We start from the raw sequence: 19483 nt of genomic DNA, 5'->3' as shown, positions 1-19483 counted from the left end.
AGCCAGGATGGTCTCGATCTCCTGACCTCGTGATCCGCCCGTCTCGGCCTCCCAAAGTGCTGGGATTACAGGCTTGAGCCACCGCGTCCGGCCAGCACTCAGTATCTTATCAAGTGTACTGTGGGGATCTCATCTTTAACAGAGCAACGTACTAATTCGCTACAGGTGTAACAGCAAATATGCAATTAAACATTCCTATTCCCAATTCCTTACTCAACAGATTTCCAAAACTGCAATGTAAATCTTTTTTAAAAATTAGTTTCATTAAGATATTGTTCACATACCATACTATTGACTCATTTAAAGAGTACAATTAAAATGTCTTTAGTTTACTCAGAGTTGTACAAGCACAATCAATTTTACAACATTTCATCACCTCACAAGGAAACCCTGTGCCCATTAACAGTCACTTCCCACTTCTAATGTGTTTATTATGAGCTTAAAGGGCTTCCATACAAGCTTCCCAGTAAGCAACTGGTGGCTACTAAATATTTGTATAATGAATGAATGACACTACAAATGATACCCACATTTTTCTCTAGTCATCTCTGCTGAACTCCAAACCTTCATTTCTAACTACTTGCTAGGTATCTCCACATGTATGTACATTCAACAGCATCTCAAACCTAACAATGTCCAAAATTCAGATTATTATCTTCCTTACCAAACCTGTTCTTCTTGTATTATCTATTTCAATGATCGCCCAATCTTCCTCCCACTCAGCTGCAAATTCTAGGTCTTTAAATCTCTTTCTCCATTTTTAAATAATTCCCGTGATTCTCTGTTCCCAGAATGTTCTCTATTCCCTACTGTAAAGCCCTGTTTGCGTCTCTCAGTAACTTTCTACTATACTACTAAAACAGGCTTCTAACTGGTCACCCCGCCTTTAAAATTCCTCTTTCCAATGCATCCTTTAGGCAGCCATTCAAGTTACCTTTCCAAAACAAAGAAATGCTTATGTCACTTCTATTCAAAGTTCAGTGCCTCAGAATAATTCTCATAACCCTAACGGTAAACCCTTTCGTTTATACAGAAAAACTCCCCAGAGCTAGAGATTCAGCAACTTGCCAAAAATTAGATGCAAAACGTAAAAAACTAGAACTTAAAACTTCTGACTGCTACTTTAGTTGTCTTTTACTCTGCACCACACTAAGAAAAAAACAAGTGCAATTTCTCACCCCCTAACAAAATGCCCGACTTTATTTCCAAATGTTTCTTTTATTTACTGCAAAGATGCTGCGTTGATCTTCGTGCCAACCTAAGTACTAATTCTTAAGTCCCAACTTAATATTTAACTTCCAAATGGTGCCTAAATGCATTTCTGAGCCTCATGAGCAAGTGGGATAAACTTTAATAAATTGGATTATCTTGAGAAATTTCAGAAAATAAATTCGACACGAAATGTATAAAGGGCGTAAACACAATTCATACACTCTCCCCTACCCCCCTAACTGACAGGCAAAGGTGAAACGGGCGACCCAGCCCAGTCAAGTAGGCAGCTGTCCCTTTTCCAGACGCAGAAAGTAAGTGGTATGAAAGGAGAGGGTAGCTATGGACCGAAACATTCAGGGCAAGGCCTCCTGGCATCCTCTACCCCACACCACAAAGGCCTTAGTAATAAGGCCCCAAGGTCCGCGGGCAGGCCCCGGCTGCGGGTGCAGTCCAAGAGCCCCCGCCCTGGGGACTCGCTGACTCCGGCTTTCTCAGGACAGTCTGTTCCTCCATTCCTGTCCCCAAAACCAAGCAAAGGAATAGGAATATCGCCCCTAAAAACCTGCGAGGGGAAGGGCCAAAGCCGCAGGGCTTCAGACTGGCCGCTCCCAGGCCCGCCAGATCCTGGAGGGATGCCCAAGGAGGGCGGTTTCCTCTCTCGGGGTGAACTCGGCCCCAGGCCCCAAGTAGCCGGTACTGGCCCCCGCCCTCTGGGTTACTACCTAGCCGAGTTGGTGTGGCCAGGCCCACCTCGGAGCTCACCTTCCAGTTCTGGGCAGCCGGCCGGCCGTCTGTCGGTCCCGAATTCCGTCCACACACAGCGTCTTCCGGCTCCCGCCGGAAGCAGCTCGAGCGCGGGACAGGAAGTTTGGCCGACCCCCCACGCACACACCCACTCGCTCGCCTCAGGGCTGGGTGGCTGCAGCGCCGCTCGAGACCCAGACGTCAAGGCTGCTGGCGGGTACTGCCCAGGCCTGCGACGCAGGGCTCCGCCCCGGACAGGAGGAGCCGCAGCCTCCCCGCTCCCAGTCACTCACTCTCGGCCTTCGGGACTCCTAGGTCCGCGAAGCCCGAAAAAACAGGTCAGCTAATTCGTTGACGTCACTGCCACCCCCCAGTAGCGGAGGGAGTAGTTTTTCCCATCAGCTGAGGCGTTGCAATGGAGGCAAACGAGAAAGGATCACTGCTTAAACATTTATCAGAGGTTTCCATGGAGAGGACCTCGAAGTTTCACCGCCTGAGAAAGGAACTTGCAGAATCAAGTTTTGCATTATATACGGGACGGGGTATACAGTGAGTCTGGGTTCGGTGTTGTAATTAGGATGTAAAGAGCTCTTGGATGTCCCGACTGCGGCCTTGAACACTTGACTTCCAAGCTAGATGCCACCTTGTTAAAGCTTTGTGAGTTTGACTGACTTCTTGAAATTACTTACTTTTAAATATTTGCGTGCGGAAGAATGAGACTCAACTAATGTGGGGAATTAAAGGAGTTATCTTTAAAAAGGGATTTTCAAGGTTAAAGATAAGCCTCGATGACAGGTTTGGGTACACAAATTACTAATGGTGATTTAAAATAAAGGAGAAACGTTTCAGAGGAAGATCATTCCACTTTAGAAAAGCAGAGTAGGCCGGACTCGGTGGCTCACGCCTGTAATTCCAGCACTTTGGGAGGCTAAGGCGGGCGGATCACGAGGTCAGGAGATAGAGACCATCCTAACTCAGTGAAACCCCGTCTCTACTAAAGATACAAAAATTAGCCGGGCGTGGTGGCACGCGTCTGTAATCCTAGCTACTCTGGAGGCTGAGGCAGAAGAATCGCTTGACCCCGGGAGGCGGAGTTTGCAGTGAGCCGAGATCGTGCCACCGCACTCCAGCCTGGGCGGCGGCAGAGCGAGACAAAAAAGGAAAAAAAGAAAAAGCAGAGTATAAGGTGCCAATCCAGAGTTGAGGATATTTACTTGGAGGTAAAGGTCCAGTGCTCAAGAAAGAGGTGAGAAATACAGATGGAGATTTGGGAGTTAGCAACATACAAAGAAAAGGTGAAACCCCCTCAGGAGATGAAATGGTCCAGGAAAAGTAACAAGAAAGAGCCACTCAAGTAAACTGGAGAGGCTGATTACCAACACAATTTGATCTACTTATTACAAATGTTGCATACAAAACTGTATTGGCAGTGTGTAGACAGACGATCATAAGCCAAAACATTCAGAAACAATAATCTTCAGTTTTACTGTTCTGTGAGGGTTGAGTACAATTAATAAAACAAACTCTTGAGGTACATCAGCAGTTCCTGAACATTCATGTTTACAAACATTTGCTAATTTGCTCAGTCCTGTCATTTTCTGAAGCTGTCTTTATTGTCAATCTGTTTTTGTTTTTTGAGACGGAATTTCACTCTTGTCGCCCAGGCTAGGGTGCAATGGTGCGATTTCAGCTCACTGCAACCTCCCCCTCCCAGGTTCAAATGATTCTCCACCCGCAGCCTCTTGAGTAGCCGGAATTACAGGCACCCACCACCATGCCCCTGTCTCTTATACACATCTAGATGTGTGCTAGGTATCTCCACATGTATGTACATTCAACAGCATCTCAAACCTAACAATGTCCAAAATTCAGATTATTATCTTCCTTACCAAACCTGTTCTTCTTGTATTATCTATTTCAATGATCGCCCAATCTTCCTCCCACTCAGCTGCAAATTCTAGGTCTTTAAATCTCTTTCTCCATTTTTAAATAATTCCCGTGATTCTCTGTTCCCAGAATGTTCTCTATTCCCTACTGTAAAGCCCTGTTTGCGTCTCTCAGTAACTTTCTACTATACTACTAAAACAGGCTTCTAACTGGTCACCCCGCCTTTAAAATTCCTCTTTCCAATGCATCCTTTAGGCAGCCATTCAAGTTACCTTTCCAAAACAAAGAAATGCTTATGTCACTTCTATTCAAAGTTCAGTGCCTCAGAATAATTCTCATAACCCTAACGGTAAACCCTTTCGTTTATACAGAAAAACTCCCCAGAGCTAGAGATTCAGCAACTTGCCAAAAATTAGATGCAAAACGTAAAAAACTAGAACTTAAAACTTCTGACTGCTACTTTAGTTGTCTTTTACTCTGCACCACACTAAGAAAAAAACAAGTGCAATTTCTCACCCCCTAACAAAATGCCCGACTTTATTTCCAAATGTTTCTTTTATTTACTGCAAAGATGCTGCGTTGATCTTCGTGCCAACCTAAGTACTAATTCTTAAGTCCCAACTTAATATTTAACTTCCAAATGGTGCCTAAATGCATTTCTGAGCCTCATGAGCAAGTGGGATAAACTTTAATAAATTGGATTATCTTGAGAAATTTCAGAAAATAAATTCGACACGAAATGTATAAAGGCCGTAAACACAATTCATACACTCTCCCCTACCCCCCTAACTGACAGGCAAAGGTGAAACGGGCGACCCAGCCCAGTCAAGTAGGCAGCTGTCCCTTTTCCAGACGCAGAAAGTAAGTGGTATGAAAGGAGAGGGTAGCTATGGACCGAAACATTCAGGGCAAGGCCTCCTGGCATCCTCTACCCCACACCACAAAGGCCTTAGTAATAAGGCCCCAAGGTCCGCGGGCAGGCCCCGGCTGCGGGTGCAGTCCAAGAGCCCCCGCCCTGGGGACTCGCTGACTCCGGCTTTCTCAGGACAGTCTGTTCCTCCATTCCTGTCCCCAAAACCAAGCAAAGGAATAGGAATATCGCCCCTAAAAACCTGCGAGGGGAAGGGCCAAAGCCGCAGGGCTTCAGACTGGCCGCTCCCAGGCCCGCCAGATCCTGGAGGGATGCCCAAGGAGGGCGGTTTCCTCTCTCGGGGTGAACTCGGCCCCAGGCCCCAAGTAGCCGGTACTGGCCCCCGCCCTCTGGGTTACTACCTAGCCGAGTTGGTGTGGCCAGGCCCACCTCGGAGCTCACCTTCCAGTTCTGGGCAGCCGGCCGGCCGTCTGTCGGTCCCGAATTCCGTCCACACACAGCGTCTTCCGGCTCCCGCCGGAAGCAGCTCGAGCGCGGGACAGGAAGTTTGGCCGACCCCCCACGCACACACCCACTCGCTCGCCTCAGGGCTGGGTGGCTGCAGCGCCGCTCGAGACCCAGACGTCAAGGCTGCTGGCGGGTACTGCCCAGGCCTGCGACGCAGGGCTCCGCCCCGGACAGGAGGAGCCGCAGCCTCCCCGCTCCCAGTCACTCACTCTCGGCCTTCGGGACTCCTAGGTCCGCGAAGCCCGAAAAAACAGGTCAGCTAATTCGTTGACGTCACTGCCACCCCCCAGTAGCGGAGGGAGTAGTTTTTCCCATCAGCTGAGGCGTTGCAATGGAGGCAAACGAGAAAGGATCACTGCTTAAACATTTATCAGAGGTTTCCATGGAGAGGACCTCGAAGTTTCACCGCCTGAGAAAGGAACTTGCAGAATCAAGTTTTGCATTATATACGGGACGGGGTATACAGTGAGTCTGGGTTCGGTGTTGTAATTAGGATGTAAAGAGCTCTTGGATGTCCCGACTGCGGCCTTGAACACTTGACTTCCAAGCTAGATGCCACCTTGTTAAAGCTTTGTGAGTTTGACTGACTTCTTGAAATTACTTACTTTTAAATATTTGCGTGCGGAAGAATGAGACTCAACTAATGTGGGGAATTAAAGGAGTTATCTTTAAAAAGGGATTTTCAAGGTTAAAGATAAGCCTCGATGACAGGTTTGGGTACACAAATTACTAATGGTGATTTAAAATAAAGGAGAAACGTTTCAGAGGAAGATCATTCCACTTTAGAAAAGCAGAGTAGGCCGGACTCGGTGGCTCACGCCTGTAATTCCAGCACTTTGGGAGGCTAAGGCGGGCGGATCACGAGGTCAGGAGATAGAGACCATCCTAACTCAGTGAAACCCCGTCTCTACTAAAGATACAAAAATTAGCCGGGCGTGGTGGCACGCGTCTGTAATCCTAGCTACTCTGGAGGCTGAGGCAGAAGAATCGCTTGACCCCGGGAGGCGGAGTTTGCAGTGAGCCGAGATCGTGCCACCGCACTCCAGCCTGGGCGGCGGCAGAGCGAGACAAAAAAGGAAAAAAAGAAAAAGCAGAGTATAAGGTGCCAATCCAGAGTTGAGGATATTTACTTGGAGGTAAAGGTCCAGTGCTCAAGAAAGAGGTGAGAAATACAGATGGAGATTTGGGAGTTAGCAACATACAAAGAAAAGGTGAAACCCCCTCAGGAGATGAAATGGTCCAGGAAAAGTAACAAGAAAGAGCCACTCAAGTAAACTGGAGAGGCTGATTACCAACACAATTTGATCTACTTATTACAAATGTTGCATACAAAACTGTATTGGCAGTGTGTAGACAGACGATCATAAGCCAAAACATTCAGAAACAATAATCTTCAGTTTTACTGTTCTGTGAGGGTTGAGTACAATTAATAAAACAAACTCTTGAGGTACATCAGCAGTTCCTGAACATTCATGTTTACAAACATTTGCTAATTTGCTCAGTCCTGTCATTTTCTGAAGCTGTCTTTATTGTCAATCTGTTTTTGTTTTTTGAGACGGAATTTCACTCTTGTCGCCCAGGCTAGGGTGCAATGGTGCGATTTCAGCTCACTGCAACCTCCCCCTCCCAGGTTCAAATGATTCTCCACCCGCAGCCTCTTGAGTAGCCGGAATTACAGGCACCCACCACCATGCCCTGCTAATTTTTGTATTAGAGAGAGGGGGTTTCACTGTGTTGGCCAGGCTGGTCTCGAACTCCTGACCTCAAGTGATCTGCCCGTCTCTGCCTCCCAAAGTGCTAGGATTACAGGCTTGAGACATCAGGCCCGGCCGTCAATCTTTTAATCACCTAAAACTCCAACTGATGTTTACATCTGTTTGCCCTCTCAATCTTTACAACTATTTGACAGTATGTGCCTGCTAACCTAAAATAAACATACACTTTTCTCAATATATATTGAGTTTTTAGGCTATACAGTAAATTATTTGGCAAATGCAAAGAGATCATCCTCTGGAGTAAATCTTGTCAACTTAACCAACCTAAGTTATTTATCTTCCCATACTAATCCCAACCCAAAGCCGCTGGTCTCCTATCCCAAAAACTGTTACACAAGCTCTGAAACCTCCCAGTCCTGCCCCTAGTCCCTATGTACACATCATACCATTAAGTCTCTTTTCTGTCTACAATGTGAAAAAAAGGCCATCTCAATTCTATTTTTACATCAAGTTTCAGTTTAAGAATCATGTAAAACATTTCCAGTTCAACAAATCTTTACTAAGTGCCTCTCAAGTATTCTATTTTAAGCATTCTATTTTAAAGTAATAAAAGTTATTATTTTTAAAAACCTATTGTGTATGATTCATTAATGGTTGTATCAGATCATGTAAAACTTTTCCAGTTTAACAAATCTTTACGAAGTGCCTCTCAAGCATTCTTTTAAATTAATAAAAGTAATTACTAAAAGTTACTATTAAAAACCTATTGTGTGTGATCCATTAATGGTTGTATCAAATCCCCTATGCAACTAAAAATAACACCTATGATCACATTTAAATCGAGAGCTATGTATATTCTAAGCATTTTTTAATGTATCTTTGAAAATATGCAAAATGGAAAAGAAATCTATGATTGCCTTGAAGACATTTACAGCGATTACAAAGAGATTTCTTCTGAAATGCAAACTATCTGCTTTCCAATGTTACCTCCTGTCATCATGGACTGGAATGCAGCTGGAAAAAGAGAAAGTAGATTATCTGAAAAGGTAAATGTCACTATCATACTTGTTTCCAAAAGGTACAACACAAAAAATTATCTTCAATAACCTTTTCAGTGATTTTCAATATTAAGCATAGAAAATTGTCATGAATGTAATCCCAGCACTTTGGGAGGCCGAGACGGGCGGATCACGAGGTCAGGAGATCGAGACCATCCTGGCTAACACGGTGAAACCCCGTATCTACTAAAAAATACAAAAAAAAACTAGCGGGGCAAGGTGGCGGGCGCCTGTAGTCCCAGCTACTTGGGAGGCTGAGGCAGGAGAATGGTGTAAACCTGGGAGGCGGAGCTTGCAGTGAGCTGAGATCCGGCCACTGCACTCCAGCCTGGGTGACAGAGCAAGACTCCGTCTCAAAAAAAGAAATCTCAAGTAAAAAGTTATACACAAACCCAATTAACATCTTAAAAAAAAGTTTTGCCTATACTGAAAATATTTAATTGGCATCTAATTGGTATGTACATGAATGTTCATTGTTTACAGTATCTGAAGACTAGAGGCAAAAAAAATATGGGAATAAAATGTCAGTTGAAGGCCAGGCATGGGGCCTCGCAACTGTTATCCCAGCACTTTGGGAGGCCAAGGTGGGCGGATCACTTGAGGTCAGGAGTTTGAGACCAGCCTGACCAACATGATGACACCCTATCTCTACTAAAAATAAAAAATCAGCTGGGAGTGGTGGTGTGTGCCTGTAGTCCCAGCTACTCCGGGGGCTAAGGTGGAAGCATCATCTGAGCCTGGGAGGGAGAGGCTGCAGTGAACCATGATCGCACCACTGCACTCCAGCCTGGGTGACAGAGCATGGCCCTACCTCAAAAATTAAAAAAAGGGCCAGGCATTCCCACCTGTAAATTCCAGCACTTTGGGAGGCTGAGGCAGGAGGATCATTTGAGGTCAGGAGTTGCCTGGACAATATACTGAGACCCTGTTTCTATGGAAAATTTAAAAAAAAAAAAGAAAAAAAAAAGGCTGGGCATAGTGGCAGGTAATTGTAGTCCCAGCTACTCTGGTAAGAGGATTGCTTGAGCCCATGGGTTCATAAGTTATAGTTAGCTATGATCATGCTACTGCACTCCAGCCTGGGCAACAGAGCAAGATCCTCTCTTAAAAAAAAGGGGGAGGTAAGGGGAAGGAAGGGCAGGGAAGGGGAGGCCAGAGAGGTAGCATTAAAAGATAAAAAGATAAAAGACTTTGGCCTGTGGGGTGGGTCACACCTGTAATCCCAGCACTTTGAGAGGCTGAGACAGGCAAATCACTTTAGTTCAGGAGTTCAAGACCAGCCTGGCCAATATGTTGAAACCCTGTCTCTACTAAAAATACAAAAATTAGCCAGGCATGCTAGTGCACGCCTGTGGTTCCAGCTACTTGGTAGACTGAGGCAGGAGAATTGCTTGATCTCGGGAGGTGGAGGTTGCAGTGAGCCAAGATCACACCACTGCACTCTAGCCTGGGAGATAGAGCAAGAATCCATCTCAAAAAAAAAAAAAAAAAAAAAAGGGCCAGGCATGGTGGCTCACACCTGTAATTCCAGCACTTTGGGAGGCTGAGGCGGGCAGATCACGAGGTCAGGAGATTGGGACCATCCTGGCTATGACAGTGAAACCCCGTCTCTACTAAAAATACAAAAAATTAGCCCGGCGTGGTGATGGGCACCTGTAGTCCCTGCTACTTGGGAGCTGAGGCAAGAGAATGGCATCAGCCTGGGAGACGGAGCTTGCAGTGAGCTGAGATCGCGCCACTGCACTGTTTCCAGCCTGGGCAACAGGGCAAGACTCCGTCTCAAAAAAAAACAAAAAGACTTTATCTTTGTGTGCTGAGCACAGGTATATAATAAATAAGTCTACATTCATCTTACCTCCCATGTTTTCCAACCCATTTATCACCGTCTCCTTAATCTGTAAATCAAAATAGGTAGATTTAATAGTCTTTAAACTTCAATGTTTCTATATAATAGTTTCCATACTTACAAAAGGCAGCAATACTATTTAGCACCTTCTGTCTAAAAATAGATACTCTTTATTTCATGTAGGCAGTCCAGAAAAGCTTCCTATCAATTGGTTTTTTTAAAGTAATATCCCATTTTCCCGTTGTTTAATCTCTTCAATTAGTAACAGATTACAAGCTATACACTCTAAAACAGAAAAAGAAAAGTACAGAAGCATACAAAGGTACAACTTTGCCTATCATTTGCAGGTTTCAAGAATAGCCTAGGCCAGTCTGGATGCAGTGGTTCACACCTGTAATCCCAGCATTTTGGGAGGCTGAGATGGGCAGATCACTCGAGGTCAGGAGTTCGAGACCAGCCTGGCCAACATGGTGAAACCCCATCGCTACTAAAAATGCAACAATTAGCTGAGCGAGTGGCACATGCCTGTAATCCTAGCTACTCAGGAGGCTGAGGCAGGAGAATCGCTTGAACCCAGGAGGCGGAGGTTGCAGTGAGCTGAGATTGCGCCACTGCACTACAACCTGGGTGACAAAGCGAGACTCTGTCTCAAAAAAAAAAAAAAGAACAGCCTAGGCCAGTATGTCTGAAGCCCAGATTAATAACTCCTGACTTTCAATCAACAACTAAGACATACATTAGGATGTCCAGGGAGGACAGGGAAGAAGTATGGTGCTAAAGGCATCAGGAGGTGCTTACATGATTTTTGAGAAAGCACAGCTTCTAACACATAGTAGCATCCCATAAATATTTGTTAAATTAATAAACATAACAATTTTACATTTGGGGGAAAACCTATTGATTTTGTGATATAATCTATGGAAAGTAAAGCTAAAAAATTTTAGATAAAGGGAATAACAAACAAGGGTTTGTTAAGGGTTTGTTAATCAGGAGGTTATACTCACCTGGGAGGTAGAGTTAATTTATAATATTCAGCATACTTTTCTTTTGTAGGAATTTTTATAATGAAACTAATATGTTTGCTATAGTACATTTAAATAATGCAAAATTATATCAAGTAGCAGGAAGAATTATATTGATAAAGAATAGAAGTTCTACCTTTAGCTTTCCTTCTTTAAACCACTGACTCAGCTGTAGAATGCCAGGCTCAAATTTGTCTTTATAATTTAACACCAGAAATCTTTCCCTGCAGTGAGGAAGAAAAGGATAATGATCAGAGAATATGACGGGAGTGGTATTCCAAGATCAAACCATTCCAGAATTCTAGTATCTGTTAATCCTTAAAATATTAGGACATAATCACATTGAGTCTGGTCAGATACAGTTTTATGCAGAGTTACAGGTATAACTGTAGAAGACTTCTATTAATAATTTTTGTTGCCAGGCGCAGTGGCTCACGCCTGTAATCCTAACACTTTCGGAGGCCGAGGTGGGCAGATCACCTGAGGTCAGGAGTTCAAGACCAGCCTGGCCAACACAGTGAAACCCCCGTCTCTACTAAAACATAAAAATTAGCTGTGCATGATGGCAGGTGCCTGTAGTCCCAGCTACTTGGGAGGCTGAGACAGGAGAATCGCTTTAACCTGGGAGATGGTGGTAGAAGTGAGCTGAGATCGTGCCACTATACTCCAGCCTGGGCGGCTGAGCGAGACAGCATGTCAAAATAATAAGTTTTTGTCTGCCCAGTATCTACAACCCCATTGGTTAATAGCACCGTGATTTTTTCCTTTGTGGGTAACATCCTTTCTCGACCCTCGTGTGACCTAACCCAGGCCAGTCAAAGCCAGTAAGCATGTTTTCAGGGAGCTAGTTAGCCAAAACCTAAATATTGAATGGGCTTAAAAAATGTGTATTTTAAAGCTTTATTTTTGAGACGGAGTTTCGTTCTCGTTGCCCAGGCTGGATGGAGTGCGTGAGGTGATCTTGGCTCACTGCAACCTCCGTCTCCCGGGTTCAAGTGATTCTCCTGCCTCAGCCTCCCAAGTAGCTGGGATTACAGGCGCCCACGACCACGCCCGGCTAATTTTTTGTATTTTTAGTAGAGATGGGGTTTCACCATGTTGGCCAGGCTAGTTTTGAACTCTTGGCCTCAAGCAATCCACCTTGCTTGCTTTGGGATGCCGTCTCAGCATCCCAAAGTGCTAGGATTGCAGGTGCAAGCCACCACACCCGACCTAAGGTTTTATTTAATAAAGAAAAAGTGTCTATGAAGAACAATAGATTTCATACACATCTATGATATTTAAAACCCCATGAACCGGTAATAAGGGCAAAGAGGAAGAACACACCTTGTGATGTTTCTTTCTTTCTGGATTGCCTCTATAGCAGGGGATAGTGGGGGAGGATAAGGCACATCTTTGTTGTACTGAGAAATTTGACCACACAGGATGATATGGCTGTTCTCATTCATCTGCACAAAGAAAAATGATGATAAAATATCCCATTCCTATGTTTACTGATTTTATGGCTGCCATAATGAAAGCCTCCTTAACTATTTAATCCTTTTTGTCAACTAGTTCGAATTTTTTTTTTAATTTACCTGTTAGAGATATTTGAGAATTTGAGCTAGCTAGAAATAATTATATTCCAAAGGAACACAGAGGCAAATAAATGTTTGGTAATCAGCAAAAGAATTACATTAGTTGTTGTTGCTACTTATTAGTGGTAGAACTGTATTTTTTTGGATTTAAATAATTTAATAATCTCAACTGCAAATAATTTTAGATGCAGCAAAGGACTATGTAGTGTTAATAACTCATGTTGATATTTTATAATATTGTTAGTAAATATACATAAATACATGCAGTCTGTGAAACCCATTCTCTACACAAGGTCTGGGGCCATAGCTGTGAGTTGGTCAGTGGTGAGTTAGGGGTCAGAGCTTCACTATTTCAACAATGCAACTGTAATTTTTCACAAAAATAAACCAAAAGTGAAAAATATAATATTAGTAGCAAATAACTGAAATTGAAGTTCATAGTACAAATCTGCAAGTAAACGGAAGTAGGTATCAGCAAGCTCTTTTGTATCACTTAAATACAATACTGATCATCACATTAAGTCACAATAATCCCTCCAATTTTATAAATTTTTTTCTCAGTATTAGGTAAAAAGATATCACAACATATAAAATGCAGTATTCAAATTTGTAATAGAAATCAGCAAACAACCTGACTTATCACTGTATCACTGATGTTACCACCAACATTGTCAAAATAAACATCCACTCCAGCTGGGCATGATTCACGGAGTTGTTCTGCCACATTCTCTTTTTTATAATTAATTGCAGCATCAAAGCCCAGTTCTGAGGTCAAGAGGACGCATTTCTCATGTGTTCCACAAATCCCCACCACTCTGGAACAACCTAACAAATGGCCAATCTAGGGGAGAAATTTGAAGATTAAATGGCTTTATATTGTCACATTTAAATGTAAAAATATACAAGTATGCAAGATATTACAGGTATATGACAGTGTTCATTACAATTTAGGTTAGATTACGCTGCTTTTAATGAAGAGTAATTTGAAAGTAAAAGAACTGAGGGCAGACAATGTCATCCCAAAAAAAATATTATTAAAAGTGAACAAAGTTAGACTTATGTTCCTCAACTTATGATGGGGATATGTCCCAATAAAACCATCTTTTTTTTTTTTTTTTTTTTTTTGACGGAATCTTCGCTCTGTCCCCCAGGCTGGAGCTCTGTCCCCTAGGCTGAAGCGCAGTAGCACGATCTTGGCTCACTGCCAGCTCTGCCTCCCAGGTTCACACCATTCTCCTGCTTCAGCCTCTTGAGTAGCTGGGACTACAGGTGCCTGCCACCATGCCCGGCTAATTTTTTTACATTTTTTAGTAGAGATGGGGTTTCAGCGTGTTATCCAGGATGGTCTCGATCTCCTGACCTCGTGCTCCGCCCGCCTCGGCCTCCCAAAGTGCTGGGATTACAGGCGTGAGCCACTGCGCCCAGCCAAAACCATTGTTAGTTGAAAATATCCTAAGCAAAAAATGCATTTAATATACCTAACCTACTGAACATCATAGCTTAGCCTAGCCTACCTAAAATGTGCTCAGAACACTTATGGCTGGGCAAAACCATGTGGCAATACAGTACACCATAGAGTACCAGTTGTTTACCCTCATGGTCATTGTCAAAATAAACATCCACTCCAGCTGGGCATGATTGACGGAGTTGTTCAGCCACATACAGTGGCTGACCTGGAGTTACAGCTTGTTGCTGCTGCCCAGCATCTCGAGAGAGTGTCATACTGATATCACTAGCCTGGGAAAAGACCAAAATTCAAAATTCAAAGTATGGCTTCTACTGAATGCATAGGGCTTTTGCATCATTGTAAAGTAGAACCATCATAAGTTGGGGACCATCTGTAGTTTAAATGTTAAAATCTCACAATTTTTGGCTTTCACTCATTGAAAAATATAAAATCAAAGAATAACTAAATTTAAAAAATAAAATTTCACAACTTAAATCTAATTTCATAAAAGGAATAATCAGACCCAAAGCATCACATGCAATTCATTATTTTTCAGGCTTGTGGCGAACTAAAATCACAGCTCAGACACAATGTTTGTTTTCAATGGTTTCAATCTATAAAGGCTATTATTTATAAAAGGATGTACTTTTATAAGATTCTTTTTTTTTTTTTTTTTTTTCACAAAGAAACAGGGTCTCACTCTGTCACCCAGGCTGGAGTACAGTGGTATATTCATAGCTCGCTGTAGCTTCAAACTCTTGGGCTCAAGTACTCTTCCTGCCTCAGCCTCTCAAGTAGTTAGGACAACAGGAGTGCTGCCACACTGGACTAATTTATTTACTGAAGAGTCTTACTATGTTGCCCAGGCTGGTCTTGAGCTCCTGTCCTCAAGTAATCCTGCCACCTTGGCCTCCCAAAGCACTGGGGTTGCAGGCGTGAGCCACTGTGCCAGGCCGACTTCATAAAATTCTATCAAAATGTTTACATGTCTAGAATTCAATAAGTGGTTTCTTATTTGAGGATATTAATTTAAAATGTGAGTTTGACTTTTAATTCATGAATTCCAAACAGCTTCTCTATCATTCTCTTCCTTATAATAATGAAAGCAAAGCTTTAGCATTTACTACATCTATTTTTGGTTAACAGAGAATAAGACACTAAAATCTGCATTTTTTATTACTGTTATTAAGAGAGTCTAAGTAGGTAAAAAAAAAAAAAAAAAAAAAAAACACCCATTTCTACAAGAAACGTGTGAAAGCCATTATAAATTTATTCAATTTTGGCTGGGCTTGGTAGCTCACGCCTATAATCCCAGAACTTTGGGAGCCAAAGCAGATGGATCCCTTGAGGCCAGGAGTTCAAGACCAGCCTGGCCAACATGGCAAAACCCCATCTCTACTAAAAATACAAAAATTAGCCAGGTGTGGTGGCACACACCTGTAGTCCCAGCTACTCTCGAGGCTGAGGCATGAGAATCTCTTGAACCCAGGAGGCAGAGGTTGCAGTGAGCCAAGATCGCGCCACTGCACTCCAGCCTAGAGACTCTGTCTCAAAAAAGAAAAGAAAAATTATCCAATTTTATATTTTTAATGGTATACATATATCCAGAATTTCAATTATGAATTATAACAATCCTCAAATAATCAGAAAATCATATAATTCTCAGAAAGTTTACCTGCCCAGCCACGGATCCACAGGCACCTGCAGCACCACTGACAACCATTGTCTTTTTAGATCCAGCAGTTATATGACCTTTTTCTTGTATCCCAATCAAGGAAGTCAAACCAGGCATACCTATAGCTCCAAGAAAATATGAAAGGTGTCCATTCACAAGTTGTGGGTCTACCTAAAATAAAATATATACTCTTTAAAAATACTAGGAATTCCTGTTTTGAGACAACAAAGTAGAGACAATGTGTTATAGACTGAATTGTGTCCCCGTAACATTTATATAGTAAAGCCCTAAGCCCCAGTGTGACTTTATTTGGAAACAGGGACTTAAAGGAGATATTTAGGATTGAATGAGGACATAAGGGTGGGGTCCTAGTCCAACAAGACTTGTGTCCTGGCCGGGTACGGTGGCTCACATCTGTAATCTCAGCACTTTGGGAGACTGAGGCAGGCAGATCACCTGAGAGCAGGAGTTTGAGACCAGCCTAGCCAACATGGCGAAACCCCGTCTCTACTAAAAATACAAAAAATTAGCAAGGCGTGGTGGTGTATGCCTGTAATTCCAGCTACTTGGGAGGCTGAGGCAGGAGAATCACTTGAACCCAGGAGGCAATGGTTGCAGTGAGCTGAGATCATGCCACTGCACTGCAGCCTGGGTGACAGAGTAAGACTCCATCTCAAAGGAAAAAAAACAAAAACAAAAACAAAAACAAAACGGACTTGTGTGTCCTTAGAAGAAGAAGAAACAAAACAAGATCTATCTCTCTGCACACCCACAGAGGAAAGACTGCCTAAGGACACAGCAAGAAGGTGGCCATCTGCAATCCAGGAAGAGGGGCCTCCCCAGAAACCAAATTTTCCAGAACTCTGATCTTGGACTTCTAGCTTCCAGAACTGTGAGAAAATAAATCTCTGTTGTTTAAACCACCCAGCCTGTAGTATTTTGTTATGGCAGTCCATCAGTATAATAAACAACCCAATATGGTTTATAGAAGAGTAAACCATTCATCAATCTTGCTAAAATTCTATACTTTATTTGTAAAGAGTAAAACACAATATTACTTCTCTTTATATTAAAAAGAAACTTTAAGGCCAGGTGCAGTGGCTCACGCCTGTAATCCCAGCACTTAGGGAGGCTGAGGTGGATGGATCACAAAGTCAGGAGTTCAAGACCAGCCTGGCCAAAATGGTGAAACCCCATCTCTACTAAAAATACAAAAAATTAGCCGGGTGTGGTGGCAGGTGCCCAAATCCCAGCTACTCGGGAGGCTGAGGCAGAGAATTGTTTGAACCTGGGAGGTCGAGGTTGCAGTGAGTCGAGATCGTGCCACTGCACTCCAGCCTGGACAACAAAGCAAGACTCCGTCTCAAAAAAAAAAAAAAAAAAACAATTCCCACATAAGAGACAAAATATTCTTTCTGTTAATGCCCCAAGTATGGGGGGGAAAAAAAAAGGAAATGCTTAACAGAAAAATACTTGGCAACACTGGAAGATTTTTAAGTCTCTGAGCAATTCCAACATAAACATGTACCTATAAAAATCAACTCTGGCTGGGTACGGTGGCTCATGCCAGTAATCCCAGCACTTTGGGAGGCCAAGACGGGTGGATCACAAGGTCAGGAGTTCAACACCACCCTGGCCAAGATGCTGAAATCCCGTCTCTACTAAAAATACAAAAATTAGCTGGGTGTGGTGGTGGGCGCCTGTAATCCCAGCTACCCGTGTGGCTGAGGCAGGAGAATCACTTGAACCCGGGTGGCAGAGGTTGCAGTGAGCCAAGATCACGCCACTGCACTCCAGCCTGGGCAACAGAGCAAGACTGTCTTAAAAAAAAAAAGAAAAAAAATCAACTCAAATTCCAACAGTTCTCATTACTGATGTTTAAAATGTACCATTAAGGCTGGGCACAGTGGTTCACAACTGTAATCCCAGCACTTTCTGGGGCTGAGGCGGGAGGATCGGTTGAGGCCAGGAGTTCAAGACTAGCCTGGGCAATATGGTGAGACTCTTGTTTCTACACAAAGTTTAATAAAAATGGCTGGGCATGGTGACTCACGCTTGTAATCCCAGCACTTTGGGAGACTGAGGCGGACAGATCACTTGAGGTCAGGAGCTTGAGACCAGCCTGGCCAACATGGCAAAATCCTGTCTCTACCAAAAATACAAAAAATTAGCTGGGCGTGGTGGTGCACACCTGTAATCCCAGCTACTCGGAAGACTGAGGTGGGAAGATCACTTGAACCCAGGAGGTAGAGGTTGCAGTGAGCCAAGATCACTCCAGCCTGGGTGACAGAGTGAGACGCTGTCTCTAAATACATAAATAAAGTCATTAGCAGACCCAGTCAGGCTATTGCCTATTCTTTTGGCAGCTGCTCTGAAACAACTTTTATTACCTGAGAGACTTTATCTACAATAAGATAACCTTTGTTTACCACGCAATTCCTCCCCTTTCCCTTTTTGTTGCCATTTCCCCCAAAAACCTCAAGTCCCATTCCTTTAGGCTATAAGAACTTCAAGCTCACACCTGAAATCTCAGCACTTTGGGAGGCTAAGGTGGGAGGACTGCTTGAGCCTAGGAGTTTGAGACCAGATGGGGCAACACAGTGATACCCCATCTCTAAAACAAACAAACAAGCAAAGAAACAACAACAACAAAAAACCTTCAACCATCTGGTCCCTCCTTTGAGTCTTCTATTCTTCTGTGAGGCTCCAGTGCACATACATGAATTAAAATGGTTTTTCTCCTGTTAATCTGTTTACTGTCAGTTCATTTTGGCAGGCTCAATTATCAAACCTTCAGAAGGAAAATTTAAACTTCCCTATACAGCTAACAGTGGAAAAGGAACAAAGGCTTTCCGCATTTTGGCAGCTAGCTAAAAGAAAATATATGCTTTTATTTTTCCCTGATTACAAACACAACTGAATATCAAATGCACAAAGTAAGAATTGCACAGGGAAAAAAAAAAATCAGATACGTTCATATATATATCACCTTTTCAAGGTTATTTCCATCCAGAATAACTTTGGTTTGCCAGGGCCAATAGAAAGAAGTCACAAAATCGCCTTTAGTCAAATTTGTGTGTTTGCTTTCTTCTATAATTCCAATACCTCCACCATCAACGACTTGAGATAGCTGCCAAGGTGTTATATAATCAGTGCCAGTGTCTTCATTCATTCTACAACGCTGAAAAAGAAAACATTAAGATAATTTTATCCAATAATGTCAAACCACTCTACTAATTTACCCAATGATAAAAGTATATAATAAGTAATATATCACACACAATACAGAAAAATCAACTCAAAATACATTCAAGACTTAAACATAAGACCTGAAACAATATGGTGACTATAGTTAATAACAATGTATTGTATACTTCAAAACTGCCACTGGCTGGGAACTGTGGCTCACGCCTGTAATCCCAGCACTTTGGGAGGCTGAGGAGGGCAGATCCCCTGAGGTCAGGAGTTCAAGACCAGCCTGGCCAACATAGTGAAACCCCATCTCTACAAAAATACAAAAATTAGCCAGGCATGATGGCGGTGCCTGTACAGCTATTCAGGAGGCTGAGGTAGAAGAATCACTTGAACCGGGAGGCAGAGGTTGCAGTGAGCTGAGATCGCACCACTGTACTCCATCCAGTCTGGGCAATGAGAGCGAAACTCCGTCTCAAAAAAAAAAAAGAAAAGAAAAAAAGAAAAGAAACTTGCCACGAGGGTAGATTCTAAGTGTTCTCACCACAAACAATAAGTATGTGATGTAATCCATGTTAATTAGCATGTTAGCATGATATAACCACTGCACAATGTAAACATATTTCTTTTTTTTCCTTTTCTTTTTTTTCATGTGGAGTTTCGCTCTTGTTGGCCAGGCTGGAGTACAATGGTGCAATCTAGGCTCACTGCAACCTCTGCCTCCTGGGTT

The 19483-nt window shown here is 43.1% G+C and overlaps 2 protein-coding genes across 5 annotated transcripts in view; both read right to left on the bottom strand.

The window, feature by feature from the left end:
- Positions 1 to 5213, bottom strand: part of ZNF410 (zinc finger protein 410) — a 52913-nt gene extending 47700 nt beyond the window's left edge. For 3 of the 4 annotated variants that reach the window (XM_011981510.1, XM_011981512.1, XM_011981513.1), the window contains exon 1: positions 1975 to 2653. The gene's annotated coding sequence lies outside the window, so the exon portion shown is untranslated. Of the gene's footprint in view, positions 1 to 1974; positions 2654 to 5155 lie in introns of those variants that run through there. The other variant, XM_011981511.1, reaches the window with a different exon arrangement.
- Positions 5214 to 6597: 1384 nt separating this feature from the next.
- Positions 6598 to 19483, bottom strand: part of PTGR2 (prostaglandin reductase 2) — a 40739-nt gene continuing 27853 nt past the window's right edge. The window contains exons 5-10 of the mRNA XM_011981504.1: positions 15562 to 15732; positions 13071 to 13280; positions 12189 to 12310; positions 10999 to 11086; positions 9850 to 9889; positions 6598 to 7950 (exon numbers count right to left, since the gene is read on the bottom strand). Of these exons, the coding sequence (XP_011836894.1) occupies positions 7874 to 7950; positions 9850 to 9889; positions 10999 to 11086; positions 12189 to 12310; positions 13071 to 13280; positions 15562 to 15732 (708 nt within the window). The 3' untranslated portion in view covers positions 6598 to 7873. The remainder of the gene's footprint in view (positions 7951 to 9849; positions 9890 to 10998; positions 11087 to 12188; positions 12311 to 13070; positions 13281 to 15561; positions 15733 to 19483) is intronic.

Source organism: Mandrillus leucophaeus, unplaced genomic scaffold (genome assembly GCF_000951045.1).
Source record: "Mandrillus leucophaeus isolate KB7577 unplaced genomic scaffold, Mleu.le_1.0 Scaffold228, whole genome shotgun sequence".
Classification (NCBI taxonomy): Eukaryota; Metazoa; Chordata; class Mammalia; order Primates; family Cercopithecidae; genus Mandrillus; species Mandrillus leucophaeus.
Note: the sequence above shows the minus strand (reverse complement) of the source record. Positions and strands in the feature narration are given on the sequence as shown.